The following is a 20,890-nucleotide window of genomic DNA, read 5'->3' on the forward strand; positions in this document are numbered from 1 at the left end:
GAATATTATTTTTTAAAATAATTTCACTCATTTAATTTCAACAGCCTTATTATTTCTTTAATTAGCACCAGAGTTTGTGTTTTTCTTCATATGTATTTACTAGCTGTATTTCTTTTTACAATCCTTTTACGAATTGTTTGTTATGTTCTAAAGTGAAGTCTTTACTCTTGAAGTCTTGCAGAATTAACTCTAATTTTTAAAAACTTCAACACAAGTATTTTTATATTGAAAAATTAAAACCGTGTATATGTAAACAAAGAGAAAATAAAAATTTCTAGTAAGTTCCTATTGTGCCTCAGCTGTAATGAGCCTATTATCCATGAGAATGTAGGTTCCATTCCTGGCCTCACTCACGTTACTGTGAGCTATGGTGTAGGTCGCAGACCCAGTCTGATCTCATGATGCTGTGGCCGTGGCTTAGGCTGGAAGCTGTAGCTCTGATTCGATCCCTAACCAGGGAACTTTCATATGCCGCAGGTATGGACCTAAAAAGCAAAAAATTTTCATAGTGCTGCTACATAGACTACCCATTTTTGATACATTAAGTATATCTTTCTTTTAAAATATGCATCTAGGTTTTTTTGTTTCTTTTGTTTTAATAATCAAATACACCGTCGCTTTTTTTTTTTCCTTTTTTCTTTTGGCCACCCGACAGCATATGGAGTTCCTGGGCCAGGAATCAGATCCAAGTCACAGTTGTAACCTACACTGCAGCTGTGGCAACACCACATCCTTAACCCACTGTATGGGGCCAGGAATTGAACCGCTGCCACCGATCCCGTTGTACCACAGCGGGAACTCCTACACCATCACTGTTTTAACCTACCTTTGTTCATTCAGTGTTCTAATGCCTTTATGTGAAAAATAAAATACGTTTTCTCCTGGTAGTTCATGCTTTTTCCTGAAAATTTGAAAAATATAGAAAACTATAAAGAATAAAAATTACCCATCATTCTACCACCCAGAAATAATAGCTGTCTATATATTGCAGTTCCTTTCCATTTTTAATGCATCTGTATTTTCCCTCAAAATAGCTATCGTAGTAAAAATATTTATGATGTATTCATTACATTATCATACTTTTTATTTTTTAAATTTAATTTTACCGAAGTCTAGTTGGTTATTAAATTATTATACTTCAAAAATGTTCTTTTTTATAACTGCCGTATAGTCACATAATTTATTTTAAAATTGTCGTGGTCCTAGATATTTGTTTCTAGTTTTCATTATTTCAGATGTTTTCGGTAGATATCTTTTTACAAAAATATTGTTCTTATTGCTGATTGTTTCCTTATTTTTAATAGTCTTTTATAAATAGTAAGTATTTGAAGGCTCTCAATATACATTGCCAAATTGCTTTTCAGAAAAGTAATTTACATAGTTTATGCTTTCACTGGTTTTGTCTACATCTCATCATTCTTCATGCATATTGTCTATGATCTTATTTTTAAATATTTTCTAATTTGGTAGTTGAAAAAATGGCATCTTGTTTTGATACACTTCTTAAATGTAAATTCATTAATAAGAATAATAGGATCCTACAAGAATGTATTTTAACAAAAGGAAAAGGCTTTCCTAATGAGTGGCTATAATGGTTATTGTGTGTGTGTGTGTGTGTGTGTGTGTGTGTGTAAACACAAACACTGGAGTCCTGTGCCTGAAATAGAACTTTTTTTCCTAATAGGTTTTGGTATCTTGATGGTGAAACATTACTAATAATCATTTGTGTGGGCATTGTGTTCCCTCTTGCACTTCTTCCTAAAATAGGTAAGTCTTCATAGAAGAGAATATTATTTGTTTAGAAGAAAGGAAAAAGAAAGAAGGGAAACAATACCAAGGGGCTTTTAAATTTCACGTTACCACACATTTTTTAGTAGAAGGTTGTTGTGAATAATTTAGAACTGGGACTTATTTTAGGTTGTTCAGCCTTCAGCTTTGCCTAGTTAACCTATTACGTGGTTTGCAGTAGTATTTTGTCTGCCCCACTAAAATAAAATCTTTACAGTGGAACATTAAAGAGCAGCCTTTCCTTACAGTGTACCATTAGTGGTAAGCAGTTCCAATTCTGCTGTACAGAGCTGCATAAATGATCTGTGACAGACAGTTGGAATGTTGTTATTCTCAGCCCTAAACCCCAGATACCAAGCACTGTAATAAAAAACATGCCCAAGATGTATAGCTTTAGCTGCACATTAGGATCACTTTCCTTTTAAATTGCTTTTTATTTTACTGTTATTTTACAGGCTTTCTGGGCTACACAAGTAGTTTATCATTTTTCTTTATGGTGTTCTTTGCTATTGTGGTAAGTTTAAAATATCGTGTATTGCTTATCTCCTCACTAAAATTGAACTTGTGTTAATGTCTTTTTTTTTTTCTTTTAACTCCGTTTTGTTTTGGGAAGGTATCCCACTTTATTTCAATGTGTTATTAAAAGCACTTTTATATAGCAAAACTATTTCCTTCATTGTATCTGTTTTGAAGAGGTTTAGCCAGAATAGCATTTCAAATTCACTTTCTCCTGTGGCTAACTAGAGAGAAGAAGGCACCAATGCTGTAAAAACCTTATTTGGAGTATAATAATTCTTTATGTAGGTGTGTGTATCCATTTATTTATGTACACTATTGTGTGTGTGTGCTTGGAGGGGGTACTTAAGCATGGTAAGCAGACTGGCCTTAATCTGTAAAATCAATTTGATCATAGTCATCTTAATTTTGCAACTTTATCCTGTTAACAAAACCAGAGCTTCAGAGGCTTAACCATTGAAGACATCTAGTAAGAATTAGGGTGCCTGAATTCTATCTGTTCTGGTTTATTCAGTGTGATTAAGCTTTCATAAAAAGTCTGCTGCAAAGAAATTTTTTTTCACGTGTGGAATATTTTTTAAAATTAGCTCATTTTTATTTAGGAAAAATCTCAGATGTAAACTTTAATGTTTATAAAATAATTTGATGTGAAGGTAAATGAGAATTTGGATTTCTTCCTTTTTTTTTTTTTGTCTTTTTGCCTTTTCTAGGGCTGCTCCCGTGGCATATGGAGGTTCCCAGGCTAGGGGTCGAATCGGAGCTGTAGCCACCAGCCTATGCCACAGCCACAGCAAAGTGGGATCCGAGCCGCATCTGCAACCTACATCACAGCTCACGGCAACGCTGGATCATTAACCCACTGAGCAAGGGCAGGGATTGAACCCTCAACGTTCCTAGTCGGATTCGTTAACCACTGCGCCACGACGGGAACTCCCTTATTTCCTTTTAATGCTTCTAAAACAGTTTTTAATACTCCAAAGATTGTATCTTTGTGTGAAATTTTCCCAAAAAAATCCTTTTTCTTTTTGCATAGTCAGTACCTGTCAAAACTTAAGTAGGATTAAATTTGTGAACTTCAAATTAAATTAAATTTTAAACTTGCCAAGATACATATCTAAATGGCTTGATTAAACTCAACATCATAAGCTTGATAAAACCATCCTTTATTATTGAGAAATGCATGAAAGAAAAATGCCATCCGAAAGATCAAGACAACACATCATTAGTTTAAACATATTAATAAAGCCAGACTTCTGAGCTGTCAAAACTATCTAGGATACATTTAACTTAGGCTAAACTATCTTCTGGGATACAAGGACAAAAGAACTTTAGATTATTTAAATGAAGCGAAAGTTACCCTGGTTTCAAGTAGACAGAAATATTTATACTTTAATGAATGCTCTTAAAACTAAAAATACTTAACAGTGTTTACATTTAACATTTGTTGAATTTATCAACATTAAAATCCCCCGTTTGTTTGACTTGTATCTTACAAGTGAATTGAACATACATTCTTTTTTATTTCTATTTTATTGAGATATAATTGACATTCAGCATTGAATAAGTTTAAGGTGTGCAGCATAATGACTTGACTGATGTGTATTGCAAAATGATTACCAAAATAAGTTCACGTCACATCCATAAACACACTTTTTAAATGCTACATTTAGAGGGAAATAACAAATATTTTCATCATAATTTGATTATTGGAAGCATCTACAGGGTTAAGAGTGGCCTGTATTTGCAAACGAACATATGGATATTAAAGAGAGTCAGTGTAGATAACATTGAATATTTTCCTAAGAGATAATTGACAGCCCAAGCATTGCATAGTTAGGTGTAATTTGGTTTTATAGCCAATAGTTTGAAACAGGTAAAATGTATTGATATGACACGTCTGTTGTGGTCTTCACAGTTTTCATTTCTGTCACTGCAGATACTCTTTAATTTGATGTAGATTCCTAATGTAGCCATCATATGGAAAGAATACCCTTATTCTGCATTTACTATCGTGCTTTACAAACCATCAGCTCAGATTTTTACCTATGAATACAATTTAAGTTTTGTCTACAATAGGGCAGGTAGCCCAGTAGGTTAAAGAGCCGGCATTGTCACTGCTGTGGCTTGGTCACTGCTGTGGCACAAGTTTGATCCCTGTCCTAAGAACTTACACATGCTGTGGGTTTGGTCAAAAAAAAAAAAAAAAAAGTATAATAGACAGTGAAGACACTGCATGCTTTTTTCTTTTCTTTACTTTTTTTTTACCTTTTTATAATTCTTTCTGCACATTTATGGCGTATGGAATTTCCCAGGTTAGAGGTCAAATCAGAGCTGCAGCTGATGCCTATGCCATAGCCATGGCAACCTACATCACAGCTTGTGGCGACACTGAATCCTTAACCCACTGAGTGAGGCCCCAGGGATCGAACCTGCATCTTCCCAGAGATATCATCAGATCCTTAACCCACTGAGCCACAATGGGAACTCCTTAATTCTCTTTTTAACTAGCATATGGGCATACCTCAGAAATGTTGCTGGTTTAGTTCCAGACTATTGCAATAAAGCTAGTATCACAATAAAACGAGTCACAGGAATTTTTGGTTATGTTATGTTTGCACTATTCTCTAATCTATTAAGTGTGCAATAACATGTCTAAAAAATGATGTATATACATTAATTTAAAAATACTTTATTGCTTACTTAGCTTTAAAAGGAATAAAAGAATGCCATTTGTAGCAAAATGGATGAACCTAGAAATTATGACACTAAGTTAAAGATGAATATCATTTGATATCACTTGTATGTGGAATTAAAAGAATAATGCAAATGAACTTATTTATAAAGCAAAACAGACTCACAGGCATAGACGATGAACTTGTGATTACCAAAGGGAGAAAGGGGTGGGGATATATTAGAAGTTTGGGATAAACAGATACATACTACTATACATAAAATAGATAAACACCAAAGACCTATTATATAGCAGAGGGAAATATAGTCAGTATCTTGCAATAAACTGTAACTCAAAGGAAAAAATACTTTATTGCTACAAAATGTTAATTACCATCTGAGCCTTCAATGGATTGTAATCTTTTTTGCTGGTAGAACATCTTGCTTTGATGTTGATGGCTGCTGACTGCTCTGTGTAGTGGTTACTGAAGGTTGGAGTGGCTGTGGCAGCTTCTTAAAGTAAAATAACAATGGTGTTTGATGCATTGATTGACTCTTCTTTTCCTGAATGGGTTCTTTGTAGCATGCAGTGCTGTTTGATAGCATTTTACCCACAATAGAAAGGTCTTTCAGAATTGGAGTTAGTCCTTTCAAGCTCTGCCACTTGTTTTATCAATTAAGTTTATATAATATTCTAAATCCTTTGTTTTCATTTCAATAATCTTTACAGCATCTTCACCAGGAATAGATTCCATCTCAAGAAACCACTTTCTTTGTTCATCTTTAAAAAAAAACTCTGCATACTTTCAAGTTTTATCATGAGATTGCAACAATTCAGCACAGCTTCAGGCTCCACTTCTAATTCTAGTTCTCTTCCTCTTTCTACCACAACTGCAGTGACTTCTTCCACTGAAGTCTTAAATCCTTCAAAATCATCCATGAGGGTTGAAATCAACTTCTTCCAAACTTCTGTTAATGTTGGTATTTTGACCTCTTTCCATGAAGCCCATATGCATTTAACGACATCTAGAATGATGAGTCTGGGAGTTCCCCTTGTGACTCAATGGTAATGAACCCAACTAGTATCCATGAAGATGCAGTTCAATCCCTGGCCCTGCTCAGTGGGTTAAGGATCCAGCATAAACTAAAAAAGATAGAATAATGAATCCTTTCCAGAAGGTTTTCCATTTACTTTGCTCAGATCCATCAGTAGAATCACCATCTCTTGCAGCTATAGTCTTATGGAATGTGTTTCTTAAAAAATAAGATTTGAAAGTCAGTATTACCCCTTGATCATGGGCTACAGAATGGATGTTCTGTTAGGAGGTATGAAAATGACATCTTGTCCACCTCCATCTCAGCTCTTGCTTTGTCAATGAGCAGTAATATTTTGAAAGGAATCTTTCTGAGCAGTAGGTCTCAATAGTGGGCTTAAAATGGTCACTAAACCATATTATAAATGGAGGTGCTGACATATAGGCTTTGTTATTCCATTTACAGAGCACAGGCAGAGTAGATTGAGCATAAGTAAAGCACAATAAAATGAGGTATCCCTATATTTATTTTAGACTTTCTAAGTATTAAGTTTTAAAATACATGGTGGTTAGAGAAAGGAAATGTATAAATTAACCCAAATTTTTTTGAAGGATTTCATTTTTTTCATTGATTGTCTTTATCAATAAAGTAAATCTGTATTTTTTTTTTGTCTTTTTTGCCATTTCTTGGGCCGTTTCCACGGCATATGGAGGTTCCCAGGCTAGGGATTTAATCGGAGCTGTAGACACCGGCCTACACCAGAGCCACAGCAATGCCAGATCTGAGCCACATCTTCGACCTACACCATAGCTCAGGGGAATGCCGGATCCTTAACCCACTTAGCAAGGCCAGGGGTCGAACCCGCAACCTCATGGTTCCTAGCCACTGAGCCATGACGGGAACTCTGTAAATTTGTATATTTATATTACATTTTAAAAAGTAAGTCCAGAAAACTATTATTTTCTCAAATTATGCAAATTAAAACCTAGACTCTTATCTTTTGTTCGAAATCCTTATTTTGCTTAAAAAAATATATATATATATTTTTGTCTTTCTAGGGCTGCACCCATGGCATATGGAAGTTCCCAGGATAGGGGTCCAATCAGTGCTGTAGTTGCTAGCCTACACCAAAGCCACACACAGCAACACGGGATCTGAGCCGCGTCTGCGACCTACACCACAGCTCATGGCAAGGCCTGATCCTTAACCCACTGAGTGAGGCCAGGCATCCAACCCACATCCTCTTGGATGCTAGTCAGGTTCGTTAAACACTGACCCACGATGGCAACTCCTGCTTAAAAATTTTGACATAAATTTTTGGCCCTCCTGAAATAGCTAAAATTTTAAAAATGAATTTTGTTTTAGCAGTGGCTCAGAATGATGGTAGCTTTTCTGGCACCCCACCCCCTTTTTTTTCCTTTATCTTTTTAGGGCTGCACCTGAGGCATATGGAAGCTCTTAGGCTAGGGGTCAAATTGGAGCTATAGCTGCCGGCCTACACCACAACTACAGCAACATGTGATCTGAGCTGCATCTTTGACCTACACTGCAGCTCAGGGCAACACCAGATCCTTAACCCACTGAGCAAGGCAAGGGATCAAACCCACATCTTCATGGATAGTAGTCGGGTTCATTACCACTGAGCCACAATGGGAACTCCCCATTTTTTTTTTTTTTTAACACAGATGAATTGTCATTCTTTCTAAAAGTTCTGTCCTGGGTACAGATTAGTATTCTTTTTGTTCGGGTGGAGGTTTTTTGGCCATGCCCCCAGCATGTGGAAGTTCCCAGTCCAGGGATCGAACACACACCACAATAGGAACCCAAGCCGCAGCATTGTCAATGCCAGATCCTTAACCCACTGTGCTGCAAAAGAACTCCCAGATTTAGTATTCTAATACTAATATTGGAAGTAATACTTTAATAAGTCAGTAAGGAAAATAAAGAATTATTTGAATGGATTTTGGATTTCCTTCTGATTTGGATTTCCTTCTACTGAGCACTATGGTAGGCATTATAGAGTTGTGGGAGTTTAACCAGGACATTACTCTTTAAGGGTCCATCAGTCAGGTCAGGAAGATGAGATAAATTTATTAGGAAAAAAATAGCAAACAATATAGTCAATACACAATTAAGTATTGATTTATTTGCTTCAGAATAGGAATTACAAGAGTTGAGAGGAGCATTAGGGATATTCTTCTAGAATAAAGAAGAATGTGGAAGAGTTCCTGTCGTGGCTCAGTGGTTAATGAATCCGACTAGGAACCATGAGGTTGAGGGTTCGATCCCTGGCCTTGCTCAGTGGGTTAAGGATCCTGCGTTGTTGTGAGCTGTGGTGTAGGTCGCAGACGAGGCTCGCATCCGTGTTGCTGTGGCTGTGGTGTAGGCCGTCGGCTACAGCTCCAATTAGACCCCTAGCCTGGGAACCTCCATATGCTGTGGAAGCTGCACTAGAAAAGACAAAAAAGAAGAAGAAGAATGTGGAAGGAGGTAAAACTAGAGCTGAGCCTTGAAAGACGAGAAGAACTTGAAGCAGAGAGAAGGAAGGACCTTTTGTTCACGTGAATGAGTGTTTTTAATGCTTAATCTTCTTTTTCCCTTTGTCTTTCTTTTTGACCCCTGGAGTTATCTTCTTACCAGGTTCTGCCTTGAGCCTGAACAAGGACTCCCTGTCACTCTTTGTGATAGGTTATCTCCCATTCCTATCCTGTCATGCTGCTTTATCAGAAAACACTTCTGTTCACCCAACCCCACTCACAGGCTTGGGGTTGGGTTGGGTCTCTGCAGAAATATTAGTTGTAATAACTGAATTTATGTTACTATAAAATCAGGCTATGAATGATATCTTCTAATTATTGAAAAGTAATCATATTGCATCCGAAGCATTGTTTTGAAATACTTTGATTTGCAAGGCTAGCAATAGCAGCTGATAAATGAGGCGGCTCACATATTGACCTTATACACAATCAATACCTAGTACTCAATCAGTAAATGGTTTTTGCTGCTGCCACCACCATTCTTTAGTCAGGGGGAAAAGTGAGGTGCTGAATTTGGAGCTGAAAAGAGAGACCAGTATCAACCTTGCTTCTATCTCACCCCATTCTCATCCTTTCTGGGAAAACATAAGAAAAAAAAAAAGGTGATATTACTGCTTTTGATTTTTTTCTTTCCACTTGGTAAGTTGACCATTTAGTTTTATTCCATATTGAAAACTTCCCTAGAATTGTCAAAGCAACTTGCCTAGTTTATCCTTATAGTTCTTTCTTTCTTTTTTTTTTTTTTTCTTGGTGAGGGTTTTGATTAAGAGGAATTTTTAGTTCACTCACTGACTTAATACTAAAAGTATATGTTTTCTATGGGTCTGTTTTATCACTATGTAAAATTTTGATTGAATTAGTAAAAACCCAAAACTATAGAAATACCAAATAGAAATAGTATTTACTTATTGGTCTTCTGCAAGGACAGACTTCTGCCTCCTTTATTCTCCCTTTCCCTTTTGTCTGCTGGGTTTCAACCTGCAGCAAGTATTTATAGAGTAATTACGTGCCCTGAAACAGCTACAACAATGGTAATGTTGACACAACCCACCTGTAGGTCTAGGAACAGGATGGTCACAATTAAGACTAAAATCCTGACATTTCCATTGATTGTTTCTGGGAAATAGCATTCCTCTGAATTTCTTTTAATTTTTTAAAAAAATTCTCTCTCTCTCTTTTTTTTGTTTTTTTTTTAACCATTCCCATGGCATGCAGAAGTTCCCCAGTCTAAGGATCAAACCTGAGTCACAGCAGTGACAATGCCGAATTCTCAACTGGTAGGCCACCAGGGACCTCCTAAAAAATTCATTTTTACCAGCTCTAGTTCCCTAGCCATGTGCTCTTCTTTGCTGGCTTCATCCACACTCACCAAAAGTAATATGCATCTGACAAAAAGCAAAGAGGAATAGTGTTCATACAGCAGATATCTCTGAGCCTCCCCCTTTGCATCTGCCTGTGGCCATTTCCAAAACTGGTATTAATATTTCTCTATCTGCTACACATGCCAGGTCTATAAATAGCTATATATTCTTATACTGTTGTCACTTAAAACATTATGTTCCCATTTTGAGTTGCCCTTTTTTAAATGCCTTGATACTATTGAAGTTTTGAGAGTTGACACGAGAGTACTCTCATTCTTTAATGGGGGAGATCTCCACTAAACAGATATGCAGCACACCTACCCTCCCCACTGTAGGTGACCATGTCAGATGGTCACTCCATTCTAACTGGAGAAAAAATCATAGAAATGAAGAATCTCCTGTTAATTAGCGTATTATTTGGTACGATGTTAGATTAATTGAAATAATGCTGACCTAGCTGAAATCAATTTCTTGTCATGAATTTTGTAAGAAACAATCTGTATGCTGATTCTGCTTCTTCTTACAGATAATAATTAAAAAATGGTCCATCCCCTGTCCTCTGACATTAAATTACATAGAGCGATATTTCCAGGTAATAGATTTTTTTTTTAAGATAAAAAGGAAAAAAATCTAATTAATAATGATTTTTTCCTAATTAATAAAAAAGGAATGGCTATATTGCATTTTAGAACTTTATTTTGAAATATTTTTATTTGGAAGTCTAGTAATAATAAATTCATTTTTTTGATGTATTCTGACTTGTAATGACTGTTGGTTTCTCTCTTTCCCCTCAATCCTCTTAAACAGATTTCAAATGCTACAGATGATTGTAAACCAAAGCTCTTTCATTTCTCCAAAGAGGTATGTAAGTTATTAACAGATACTTTTGGTTGATTTTTCACATTTCAAGTTTTAAGAGATTTGTGTAACAGGGTCTCTTAGGTCTTTGTACCTGTAACTAATTAATTTTCATGAAAGTGCTAAGTATAGGGTTGCCTACCAGAAGAATAATATTATTTAACACAGGGTGGCCCATTATGAAACAGCCACCCCCCCCCCTTTTTTTTTTTTGGCATGCCTTTAAATGGGGCCTGTTTTAAATGGGCCACTGCCTAAAAGAACAGATTTACCGAATGTCTGGTCTGGCCAATACGGTCCTCTGTGGATACAGACTTCCTCTTGCCCTCTGGACTTGTAAAGCTAAATAGCCAATTATATCGGAAACTCCTCCCCTGTGAGTAGAACCTTGGTCTGTGGCTAAACAGCCTCATCATTGGACCAGCAGTTGAGCCCTGCCAATATGTCTTCTGGCCGACATTCCAGAGTTGAAATTTATGGCGCCTGTGGCGGAGGCTGAGAGGCCAAGTCCCCTTGCTTCTCTGAGAGCCCTGGGATACTGGAAATGCCTGCAAAAGCCCCTGAGCATCGCAGAGGAGACAGGGAGTATGATCTGGATGATTCTGCCATACCATTCTAGAAGAGTCCCCTGGCTTCCCTGTTGCTGTAGGTGTCTTCATGTACACTCTTTGATTCTGCTGAAATGCAGGTCCCAGATACTAGAATCCCCTCCACCTGTACACCATGGGATATTAAGGTGTAAAGTGCAGAATTCTCCTTTTTACCCCCAGTTTTCAAATGAGAAATGTCCCTCTGGCCCCAGAAGGGAGGTTACCACATCTTTCACATGGTCAAGGCCTCCATGGGCCTCAAAGATCTAGGTAGGATAATTGACAAGCCAGGAAATTGAGCAATATATGAAAGAGAATTTGTGAATTAAACTCTTCTTCCCTTAATCCAGCCTCAGGAAACACTGCAGCTTTCCTTCCTCCCAGCTCTCTTCAGACATTCTGGGAGGCTTTATGTCTGGAGATAGGTCTTCTGGAACTTCTTTTGCTGAAGATCCCTTAGTTAGTTAAGGGGCAGTTTTTTAGAGTAGAAAAGACAAAATATATCATTACCATCCATTTTGTAAAGACAGTATTTTCATTTAGAAGATAACTTTTGTTTGCTGTGTAACTTCCTCTGGTTCTTAATGATACTATTTTGTTTTGTTTTGTTTTTTTTAGGGCTGCATATAGAAGCTCCTCAGCTAGGGATCAAATCAGAGCTGCAGCTGCTGGCCTACACCACAGCCATAGCAATGCCAGATCTGAGCTTCATCTTCAACCTGCACCACAGCTCATGGCAACGCCAGATCCTTAACCCACTGAGCAAGGCCAAGGATGGAATCTGTGTCCTCATGGATACTAGTTGGGTTTGTTACTGCTGAGCCACAATGGGAACTCCTTAACTGTCCTAAAAAAAAAAAAAAAAAAAACCCAAAACCTTATGGTCACATATTCCAATGGATCTCTAAGAATTTGTTGGTCTAAAATAGATCATGTTCATTCCCATCAAAAGAGATCCTAGTCAAAGATGCTAAGATGTGATTAATATATTCAGCATCCTCTTAGATTAAATTGGTGCTTAGATTGAGTTGATGAAAGCAAGTTCAAAAGCATTAAATGTTATTGATGCTCAGGGTAATAAGATATATTTAAGTTTCCTGATACATTCATTAGGAAAGACTGAGAAATATAATAAGGTCATTTCTAAAATGTTATTATTCTTACCTAAATGTTATTTATCTTTTCTAAATTATTTTTTATCTTGCCTAAATAATGTAGAAGCAGCAGTGATTTTAGTATAAACAACACGGTGTGTAAGCAGCCGACAAATACCTTGGCTAGTACAAGCAATGCAACTCTCAAGTAACATGTTTGCTGGTGACCATAGGTGTATGCCTTGATTAAAGAAAAACAAACAAACAGGAGTTCCCATCGTGGCACAATGGAAACAAATCCAACTAGGAACCATGAGGTTACGGGTTCAATCCCTGGCCTTGCTCAGCGGGTTAAGGATCCGGCGTTGCCATGAGCTGTGGTGGAGGTCACAGATGCGGCTCGGATCTGGCATTGCTATGGCTGTGGTGTAGGCCAACAGCTGTAGCTCCAATTAGACCCCTAGCCTGGGCACCTCCATATGCTGCGGGCGTGGCCCTAAAAAGTACAAAAGACAAAAAAAAAGTAAAATTAAAAAAAATTATTTTACAAACAGGTAGTTCATGAAAGATGAAATAAACTTTAAATGATTTTTTTTTTTTGAGAACTGAGTTTACTGTCAGATGAAGTAGTGGTTTCAATGGAGTAGCATTTAATAATTTCACCTTGTAAAAAATTTTTTTCAGAGTGCTTATGCCATACCAACCATGGCTTTTTCATTTCTCTGCCACACCTCAATATTGCCCATATATTGTGAACTTCAAAGGTACTGTTGAATCCTGGGATATCTTAAATGTATTAAAAATATCTCTTTACTTCTAGGACTTTCAGATTAAATGACATTCTCTTCTTTGAATCCTTTCCCCCATCACTGGATTCTAGGTGTTAGTTTAAAACAAACTAAAACAACCAAGAATTAGTTTTTTCCAGAGTTCCCGTCATGGCTCAGTGGTTAACGAATCCGACTAGGAACGCTGAGGCTGCGGGTTCAATCCCTGGCCTTGCTCAGTGGGTTAAGGATCCTGCTGCGTTGCTGTGAGCTGTGGTGTAGGTTGCAGACAATGCTCGGATCCTGCATTGCTGTGGCTCTGGTGTAGGCCAGTGGCTACAGCTCCGATTAGACCCCTAAACTGTGGACCTCCATATGCTGCAGGAGGAGCCCAAGAAATGGCAAAAAGACAAAAAAAATTAGTTTTTTCCAAGTTGAGACTGTTTCTTGGAAGCATAATCCTTTATGCAGTGATTTCAAATCAGGAATTGTAGTGTGTAGTTATTAATAAACTAGGTCTTGAGTGATTAAGGCATCCTTTTGAATAACTTGAGAGGTATTTATTTTGGTGTAATTCAGATCACTGATACTACTTTTGCATTTTTGTCTTTTAGCCCTTCAAAGAAAAGAATGCAGAATGTAACCAATACAGCAATTGCTTTAAGTTTTCTCATTTATTTTATATCTGCACTCTTTGGGTACCTTACTTTTTATGGTAAGTATATTATTTCATTTTGGATGACCAAATAAATTGCTCTGTAGCTGATTTCACACCTGAATATGGACTTTAATAAGTCAATTTGTTCAGGCTGCCAGAAGTCAGTGTACTACTGTGGTGGCTCTATAGGCCTTAAAGAATTGATTTTCTTTCTCTTGAAAAGGTAAATCAAGTTCAAGATAGATAACTTCATAGGAAAATTTTCATAAATACCTAAGTAAAATCTCAGGTGTAGGGACATTGATGTCTTTCTATGAGAAAAAAAAAGAAATACAATAATGATTTTGATTTTTTTAATTGAGAATTCAATATATTAGGCTCTAGTTCATCAGTTTGGGAGGTTGAGGGAATCAGTCATCTTAATTTCAAAAGAACAAGTCAAGAAAGAAATGGGGTTTTGCCTGAACTATATAGTTGTACACTTAGATGTCAGACTTAATTTGCGCAGGTCTGTAGTGTACATGCTGTGATTTACCGTGATCATTCTCCTTAAAATTTTAAAGAATTCTTTGAAATTCATAAAATAAAAGGATGTTTTTTATTTATTTTTGAAAAATTATATGCATGGTGTTTTCTGTTTTTTTCCTCTTCTAATGAGAGCCTCAAGAAAAAATAAAACTTAAAGTCTAGAACAAGAAAAAAAGTTTTAAGCTTTCTTGTTTAATTGCAAACACAATTTGCAAACATTATGACAAGTTACATTCAATTTGTCAAATTCTTGAATACACTTTTCAGTTGAGGAATACTTTTATAACAACACTCCAAGATGGCTGTTACTACTTTCATGGTATTTAGCTGTTTTGACTCGTTTCGTGGTAGCCTTGTGCAGATGTTTCAGGTTTTAGACGTCCATGATAACTTGTACTGGGTGCTTTGCTTACCTTCTAGAGTTTTTCCAAGTCTGACAGATTTTTGGACATCATTTACTTGCATAGTAGCTACCTTTCCTAAACCCGATGGAAAGAGTATGGGTTTTGAAATCCAGCAAATATGTTTCAAACAACCACCCTGCTCTAATCATTGACCTTGAAACAGGATACTTCACCTTGCCCCCTCTTTATCTCCTAATCTGTATCCCAGGGATAATTGTGTAGAGTTGTATTAAGGAGGAAATAAGTTATATGTAAAATGCTTCTTACAATATCTGACACACAGCAGTCTTCCACAAAGGAGAGCTACTGCTGGTGGGGGGTTAGCATTATTGTCGTTATTACTGTCATTATTTCATAATTTCAGGTGTTCTGTTTTTCAGCGCTGTACTTCTTACTATTGTTAATGAAATTTGATTTAAATATAGTAACTTTCAGTATACAATATATTATCTTGGAGCTTTCAGCATATGAGAAAATTATCATTGCTCTATATAGTCCTTTCCTTGCTAACTCTATGGCATTTCCACAGTAATAAAGGCAATTGATTGATCTAAATCTGCTCTTGCATTTTTATAGTGTCACATTAGGGTGGTAGAGCTCTGTGTGTACCATCAGGAAGAACATTACTTTGCATGGATATACTACAAAGAAAGTTAAAACAGTTTTTTGTTTGTTTTTTGGGTGTGGGTTTTTATTTATTTATTTATTGTCTTTTTAGGGCCACACCTGAGGCATGTGGAGGTTCCCAGTCTAGGTGTTGAATCAGAGCTGTAGCTGCTGGCCTATACCACAGCCACAGCAAAGTGGGGTCTGAGCCACATCTGTGACCTACACCATAGCTCATGGCAATACCAGATCCTTAACTCACTGAGCAAGGCCAGGGATTGAACCCGCGTCCTCATGGCTACTAGTCAGGTTCGTTAACCAGAGAGTCATGATGGGAACTCCAAAACAGATTGTTAAACTTTTTTGATCATCATTAATAAAACAAAAATTCTTGAAATAATCTGTTTTGGTTGTTGGGTTTGTTTTGTACAGACTTGAGCTCAGTAAGACTTCTAGAGCAAGAAGATATTATAGCAAGGTCTGTTGGGATTCAGCAAAAACAGCAAAATAGCTGCATGTTTTTGTAATTTAAAAATTGTCACCTGGGACAAATACCATTACATTATAGGGGTCTTAAAAATTGAGGAAGAGTCCAAAACATGGACCCCTTTTGTTCCTTGTGGTTAAATAGAGCTATCTGGAATAAACCTCAAATGGCCTACCAATTCCAGGATAGCTGAAAAATAGTTACATAAAAATTACTGGGAGATACTAGCAGCGGTGTTAAATTGGAAGAAAGCTTAGATTGAAAGGGAAGTGGAGGAAGGATGGATGGCAATACATTTATTGAACTAACATTTCTTATATAAGTGCCAGGTGCTTTATAAATGTTGCCTCACTCAGGCAAGGTATAGGTTCAGCTCTGCAAGGTGTAGGTTCAGATAGGTTGGGCACTTTGGCCGATGAATGAACGAATGTGTTGTGATTTGTAGCTAATGACTCTGAGTTGTGATTTGAATCCAGTTCTGACTCTCTCCAGAGTCAATGCCTTTATAACTTGTGGTGCCATAAGGATTATGCCAGAGAGGCCAGATTCCCTTCATTCCAAGTTTTTCTCAAAGTGAACTTTTTGAAAAAACCTGGCACACTTAAGCTAAAGGCATCTCTTTGTGTCTCTCTGTCTATCTATCTTTGCTTGAACACAGAGGCTAAATATTTTCATCATGCACAGGAAATGTTTCCCACACAGGGATTTTCCTGCTTATCAAGTAAAGCTGTTGTCTCTGACTTAACCCTTCTCCATCAATGCAGATTCTTCAGAATATCCACATTGTATATAATGGGGAAATTATATCTAAGAAAAATCGCATAATAGCTTCGTAGGTAGGTAAGTAGATGAGAGAGAGAGACAGAGAGAGAGAGGTAGGGAGCAGGAAAAAAAGTGATATAAAAGGTGTTCCTTCTCCAAAGACAGAAGAAGATTCAGATATTGATTTGCTATTCATGGTGTTTCTTTTGGGGAGTTGAAAATCTTTCACAGTGTATTTCTTTTGGAAGAGCAGTAGCTCTCAGTCTTACACAAACAAATTGCTGATGGATCTCGAGACCTCATCAGAAGGGCTTGTCACAAGTTAAAGCCTTCGACTCATTTTATAGATGAGCAGCTGAAATCCAAGAGGTGAAGTGACCTGTCACAAAATTAGTGGCATGTCTCCTGAATATTAACCTAGTGATCTTTCTGTTATTCTGCAGTAATCTTTATAAATTTCATACCCTGCTTGACAATGTGTATTAAACAGGACAGCCTCCTGACTTCCCTAGAATATATAACTTGCAGAGATAGATTTGTAGAGATTTGTCTGAATCTGGAGAAGTGTGTTGTACTCTATCCCTTACATATGTTAAGGCTCAGCTAAGAACACAGAATTGATTGGCTCAGAAGAGAGGTTTTTATCTTGGGAAAGTAAAAAATAGACATGGAACATATTTTGAATTTGTAAAAAATCTAGTTCTTCAGGCTTCTGGAGCTGCTTGGGATCCTCTTATTCAGTACTCCAAGGTTTAGTTAATATCTGAATTTTGTCAGATGACAGGGACCAGTACGTTTGTACCTTTTAATAACATTTGCTCTGATTTACAGGTGTTAAAGCATTATAAGGTGAGGAATAAAAGGTGTTCCGCTGGTGAACCACGCCAGTACCCAAATGTTACTTAAGAACCAGACCATTTTCAGAAGTTTACAAAGTTGTTAAACAATAAGTGTTAATAGCTCATTTTCATGATTCAGAAAGTAGAAATAAGATCGTTTGCCATATTTTTCCAAAGACTCACAAGTATCTCACATATTTGGAACTAGAATCCAGTTTTCCTGGTTCTTCTTAATCTCTTAGCTGGCCCATTAGTCCCACATTATGTCAAGCATGTCTTTGATACTTTCAACAGTTAGTTTCTCTCCCATTTCCATTGTCACTAATCTAGTTCAAATTCTCATTACCTGTCAGCAGTTATGCTGGTAGCCTTCTAACTGTTGTCCCTCTGTGGGTCTCTTTCTTCCAGCCTATCTTCCTGGTTAGGCAGGAAGCACATTATACACTGTGCTTCAGAAGTCATTGCATCTCTGGCCAACAGATTGAGTTCAGACCCTATAACCCAGCTCTGTTACTGGGTCTTAAATGCATTTCCAGCCTTATACTCACTGCTCTCTCTGCTCTACAGTACACTCTTTCAGCCACTGTTATCCTTAAGCCACTGTGCCACAAGGGAACTCCATCCGTTAATATTTTTTAACCTAGCTGCCTGTCTTATATTGTTATCATAAGCACCAAATTTGGTAGTACATGTGGAAGCACTTTACGAAATACTGTAAATATTGTTCAAAACCTTCAGACTGTGGAAAAGTTCTAAGGAGATTTTTTAAAATATATATTTGTTGTGGTAATTTTAGAGATTCTGCCAATGCTGATTTCTAGTTTGATTACAAGAAAGGATTGTAGGTTTCAAGAAGATATTTAAATAATGGCTCTGTGTTTCATAGGATAGGAAAAATTTCAGAGATGAATTTGGTACTGGGAATTCAAATCTGTTAAGATCCATTTGTGCAGAGGAAAGCAATGTTGCTATTATTGATGTCTTAGTAGTTTATAATGTGATTCTTATTATGATTTTTTAAATTTGCAGACAATGTGGCGTCAGAATTACTACAAGGTTATAGTAAATACTTGCCACATGATGTTGTTGTCATGACTGTGAAGTTATGCATACTATTTGCTGTGCTTTTGACAGTCCCTCTAATCCACTTCCCTGTAAGTACTCTTAAAAGATTTTGCTGCTTAGTGTAGCAGCTCCCTAATACGGCACCACTAATTCTTTACAGACTAGAATGTTTGAATCGCATCTAGTCTAGTATATCTTATTCATTTGTCAAGTAATTGATCAAAGACCTCATACTTGCACATGACCCCATGAAAGCACAAAAACAGTGAACCACTAAGCTAATTTGTGTTTTTTCAGATTTAGTTTAGATTTATGCTTTCCCACAGCATTGTTTCCAATTTAGGGACTATAGTTCTTCTAAAGTTTTTTGGGTTTTTTTTCTCCCCTTTAATTCTGTATTCAAAAGAATGAGCATGAAGAGGAAAAAGTCAAGTCAGCAAAAATAAATGCCTGGTTTATTGGAAATTTATTTTCACGTAGACATTCTAGTTTAATCTTAGTCACAAATGTTATTTGCTCTAGAATTATAGTTTAAGAGTGGAACAGATCTTCACTCTTTTAGTTGCTATACATAAGAATCTTAAGAATTTCTAAGAAAATGGGGAGTTCACCTTGTGGCTCAGTAAGTTATGAACCTGACTAGTGTCTATGAGGATGCGGGTTCAATCCCTGGCCTCGCTCAGTGGGTTAAGGATCCAGCGTTTGCTGTAAGCTGTGGTGTAGGTTGCAGACGCGGCTCGGATCCTATGTTGCTATGGCTCTGGCATAGGCTGGCAGCTGCAGCTTTGATTGGACTCCTAGCCTGAGAACTTCCATATGCCTTGGCTGCGGCCAGAAGTACTGGGGGGCTGGATAAACATTTGTGGAATGTGCCTGCCTTAGTGGTGGAAATCATCCTGAACTATTTTTCATATTTACATGCTGTGAAACAGATAATATAACATAAAACAGTAAATGGTGTTTCTTTCCCATGGCATTATTTCTTTTTTCTGTTTTAAACCATTTGTTCTTTTATCTGTTGAATTTCATGAAAATGATACTCTGAGATTTCATCACACAGTGTTAGTATTGGTAATTTTGAAAATTATGCAATCTAAAGAATTTGCATGTGGAAATTTTTTCAAGAAGTAAAGCAAAACCAATTTTTATGAAGCTCACACTGAGTTTAGGTATATTTCTGAGTTTATGTGCAATAAACACAGTCATCGCTTTGCTGTAGTTTTGAAGACTGATTGGTTGGGCGGACAGAATATCATGGTAAATGTACTATAAATGTGTTCTCCTAAGCAAGTGGTTTGGCTTTGATACTTTTTCTTTACTTAAATCTGTTTCTTTTTCTGTTGTACAGGCGAGGAAAGCATTAATGATGATATTTTTCTCCAATTTTCCATTCTCATGGATTCGCCACTTTTTAATCACTCTAGCCCTCAATATTATCATTGTCCTACTTGCAATATATGTTCCTGACATTAGGAATGTATTTGGTGTAATTGGTGAGTTTTCTTTTTCAAAAATCCATTTAATAAATTAGGTAAAATTGTCATCCAGAATCACATCCGAATCTGATAATATTATTTTTCTTCCACCCCATTTAAGGTTCCAGTACATCAACGTGTTTGATTTTTGTGTTCCCGGGGCTATTTTATCTTAGACTGAGCAGAGAGGATTTTCTCTCATGGAAAAAGTTGGGGGTAGGTTGTTTTTTGTTTGTTTCTTTTAAGAATCTTATTTTAAGAAATAATTTGTCATTTTATAATTATTTCGTCTACATCAAGAACACTAATATATTTTAAACTATAATGTACATTGTTGGAGAGGGTGGAGGTTTAAAAAAATATTCTAATTGTTCTTTATCTTTTTCTTTATTCCCACAGGCATTTGTTTTGCTCATCTTTGGTATTTTGGTTGGTAATTTCAGTTTAGCACTTGTTATTTTTAATTGGATTAATAAATGACAAATATTTTCCTACTTCCAAAGAATAACTTACTTCCATATGCAAAAGAGAAATATTCTGGAAGGCACCTTGGATGAATCCTCTTTATATGGATTAACATTTTGCAAAGATTGACAAGAAAAGAACAACAAAAGGGAAAGTAGACATAGTGGTCTTAAAATAAGAAACAATCTCAAAATGCTCTTAAATATGTTGAACATCTTTTGTTTTTGGGTTTCTTGTTTTGTCTTTTTGAATTAATAGCTTTTATTTTACAGTGTAGTTTTAATGTTTACAGAAATAATTGAGCAGAAAGTACAGAGTTCTCACATATCCCTTCATTCCCAGCACACCCTTAGTTTCCTGTATTACTAACATATTGCATTGGTGA

The 20,890-nt window shown here is 36.6% G+C and overlaps 1 protein-coding gene across 1 annotated transcript in view; it reads left to right on the plus strand.

The window, feature by feature from the left end:
• The window catches only part of SLC38A6 (solute carrier family 38 member 6), a 63,965-nt gene extending 43,430 nt beyond the window's left edge, over positions 1–20,535 (plus strand). Inside the window, exons 7-16 of the mRNA XM_047767474.1 lie at positions 1,685–1,767; positions 2,244–2,302; positions 10,434–10,499; positions 10,715–10,768; positions 13,134–13,213; positions 13,831–13,931; positions 18,530–18,654; positions 19,914–20,058; positions 20,162–20,256; positions 20,440–20,535. Of these exons, the coding sequence (XP_047623430.1) occupies positions 1,685–1,767; positions 2,244–2,302; positions 10,434–10,499; positions 10,715–10,768; positions 13,134–13,213; positions 13,831–13,931; positions 18,530–18,654; positions 19,914–20,058; positions 20,162–20,256; positions 20,440–20,520 (889 nt within the window). The 3' untranslated portion in view covers positions 20,521–20,535. The remainder of the gene's footprint in view (positions 1–1,684; positions 1,768–2,243; positions 2,303–10,433; positions 10,500–10,714; positions 10,769–13,133; positions 13,214–13,830; positions 13,932–18,529; positions 18,655–19,913; positions 20,059–20,161; positions 20,257–20,439) is intronic.
• The last annotated feature ends 355 nt before the right edge of the window (positions 20,536–20,890 follow it).

This window comes from Phacochoerus africanus, chromosome 2, assembly GCF_016906955.1.
Source record: "Phacochoerus africanus isolate WHEZ1 chromosome 2, ROS_Pafr_v1, whole genome shotgun sequence".
NCBI lineage: Eukaryota > Metazoa > Chordata > Mammalia > Artiodactyla > Suidae > Phacochoerus > Phacochoerus africanus.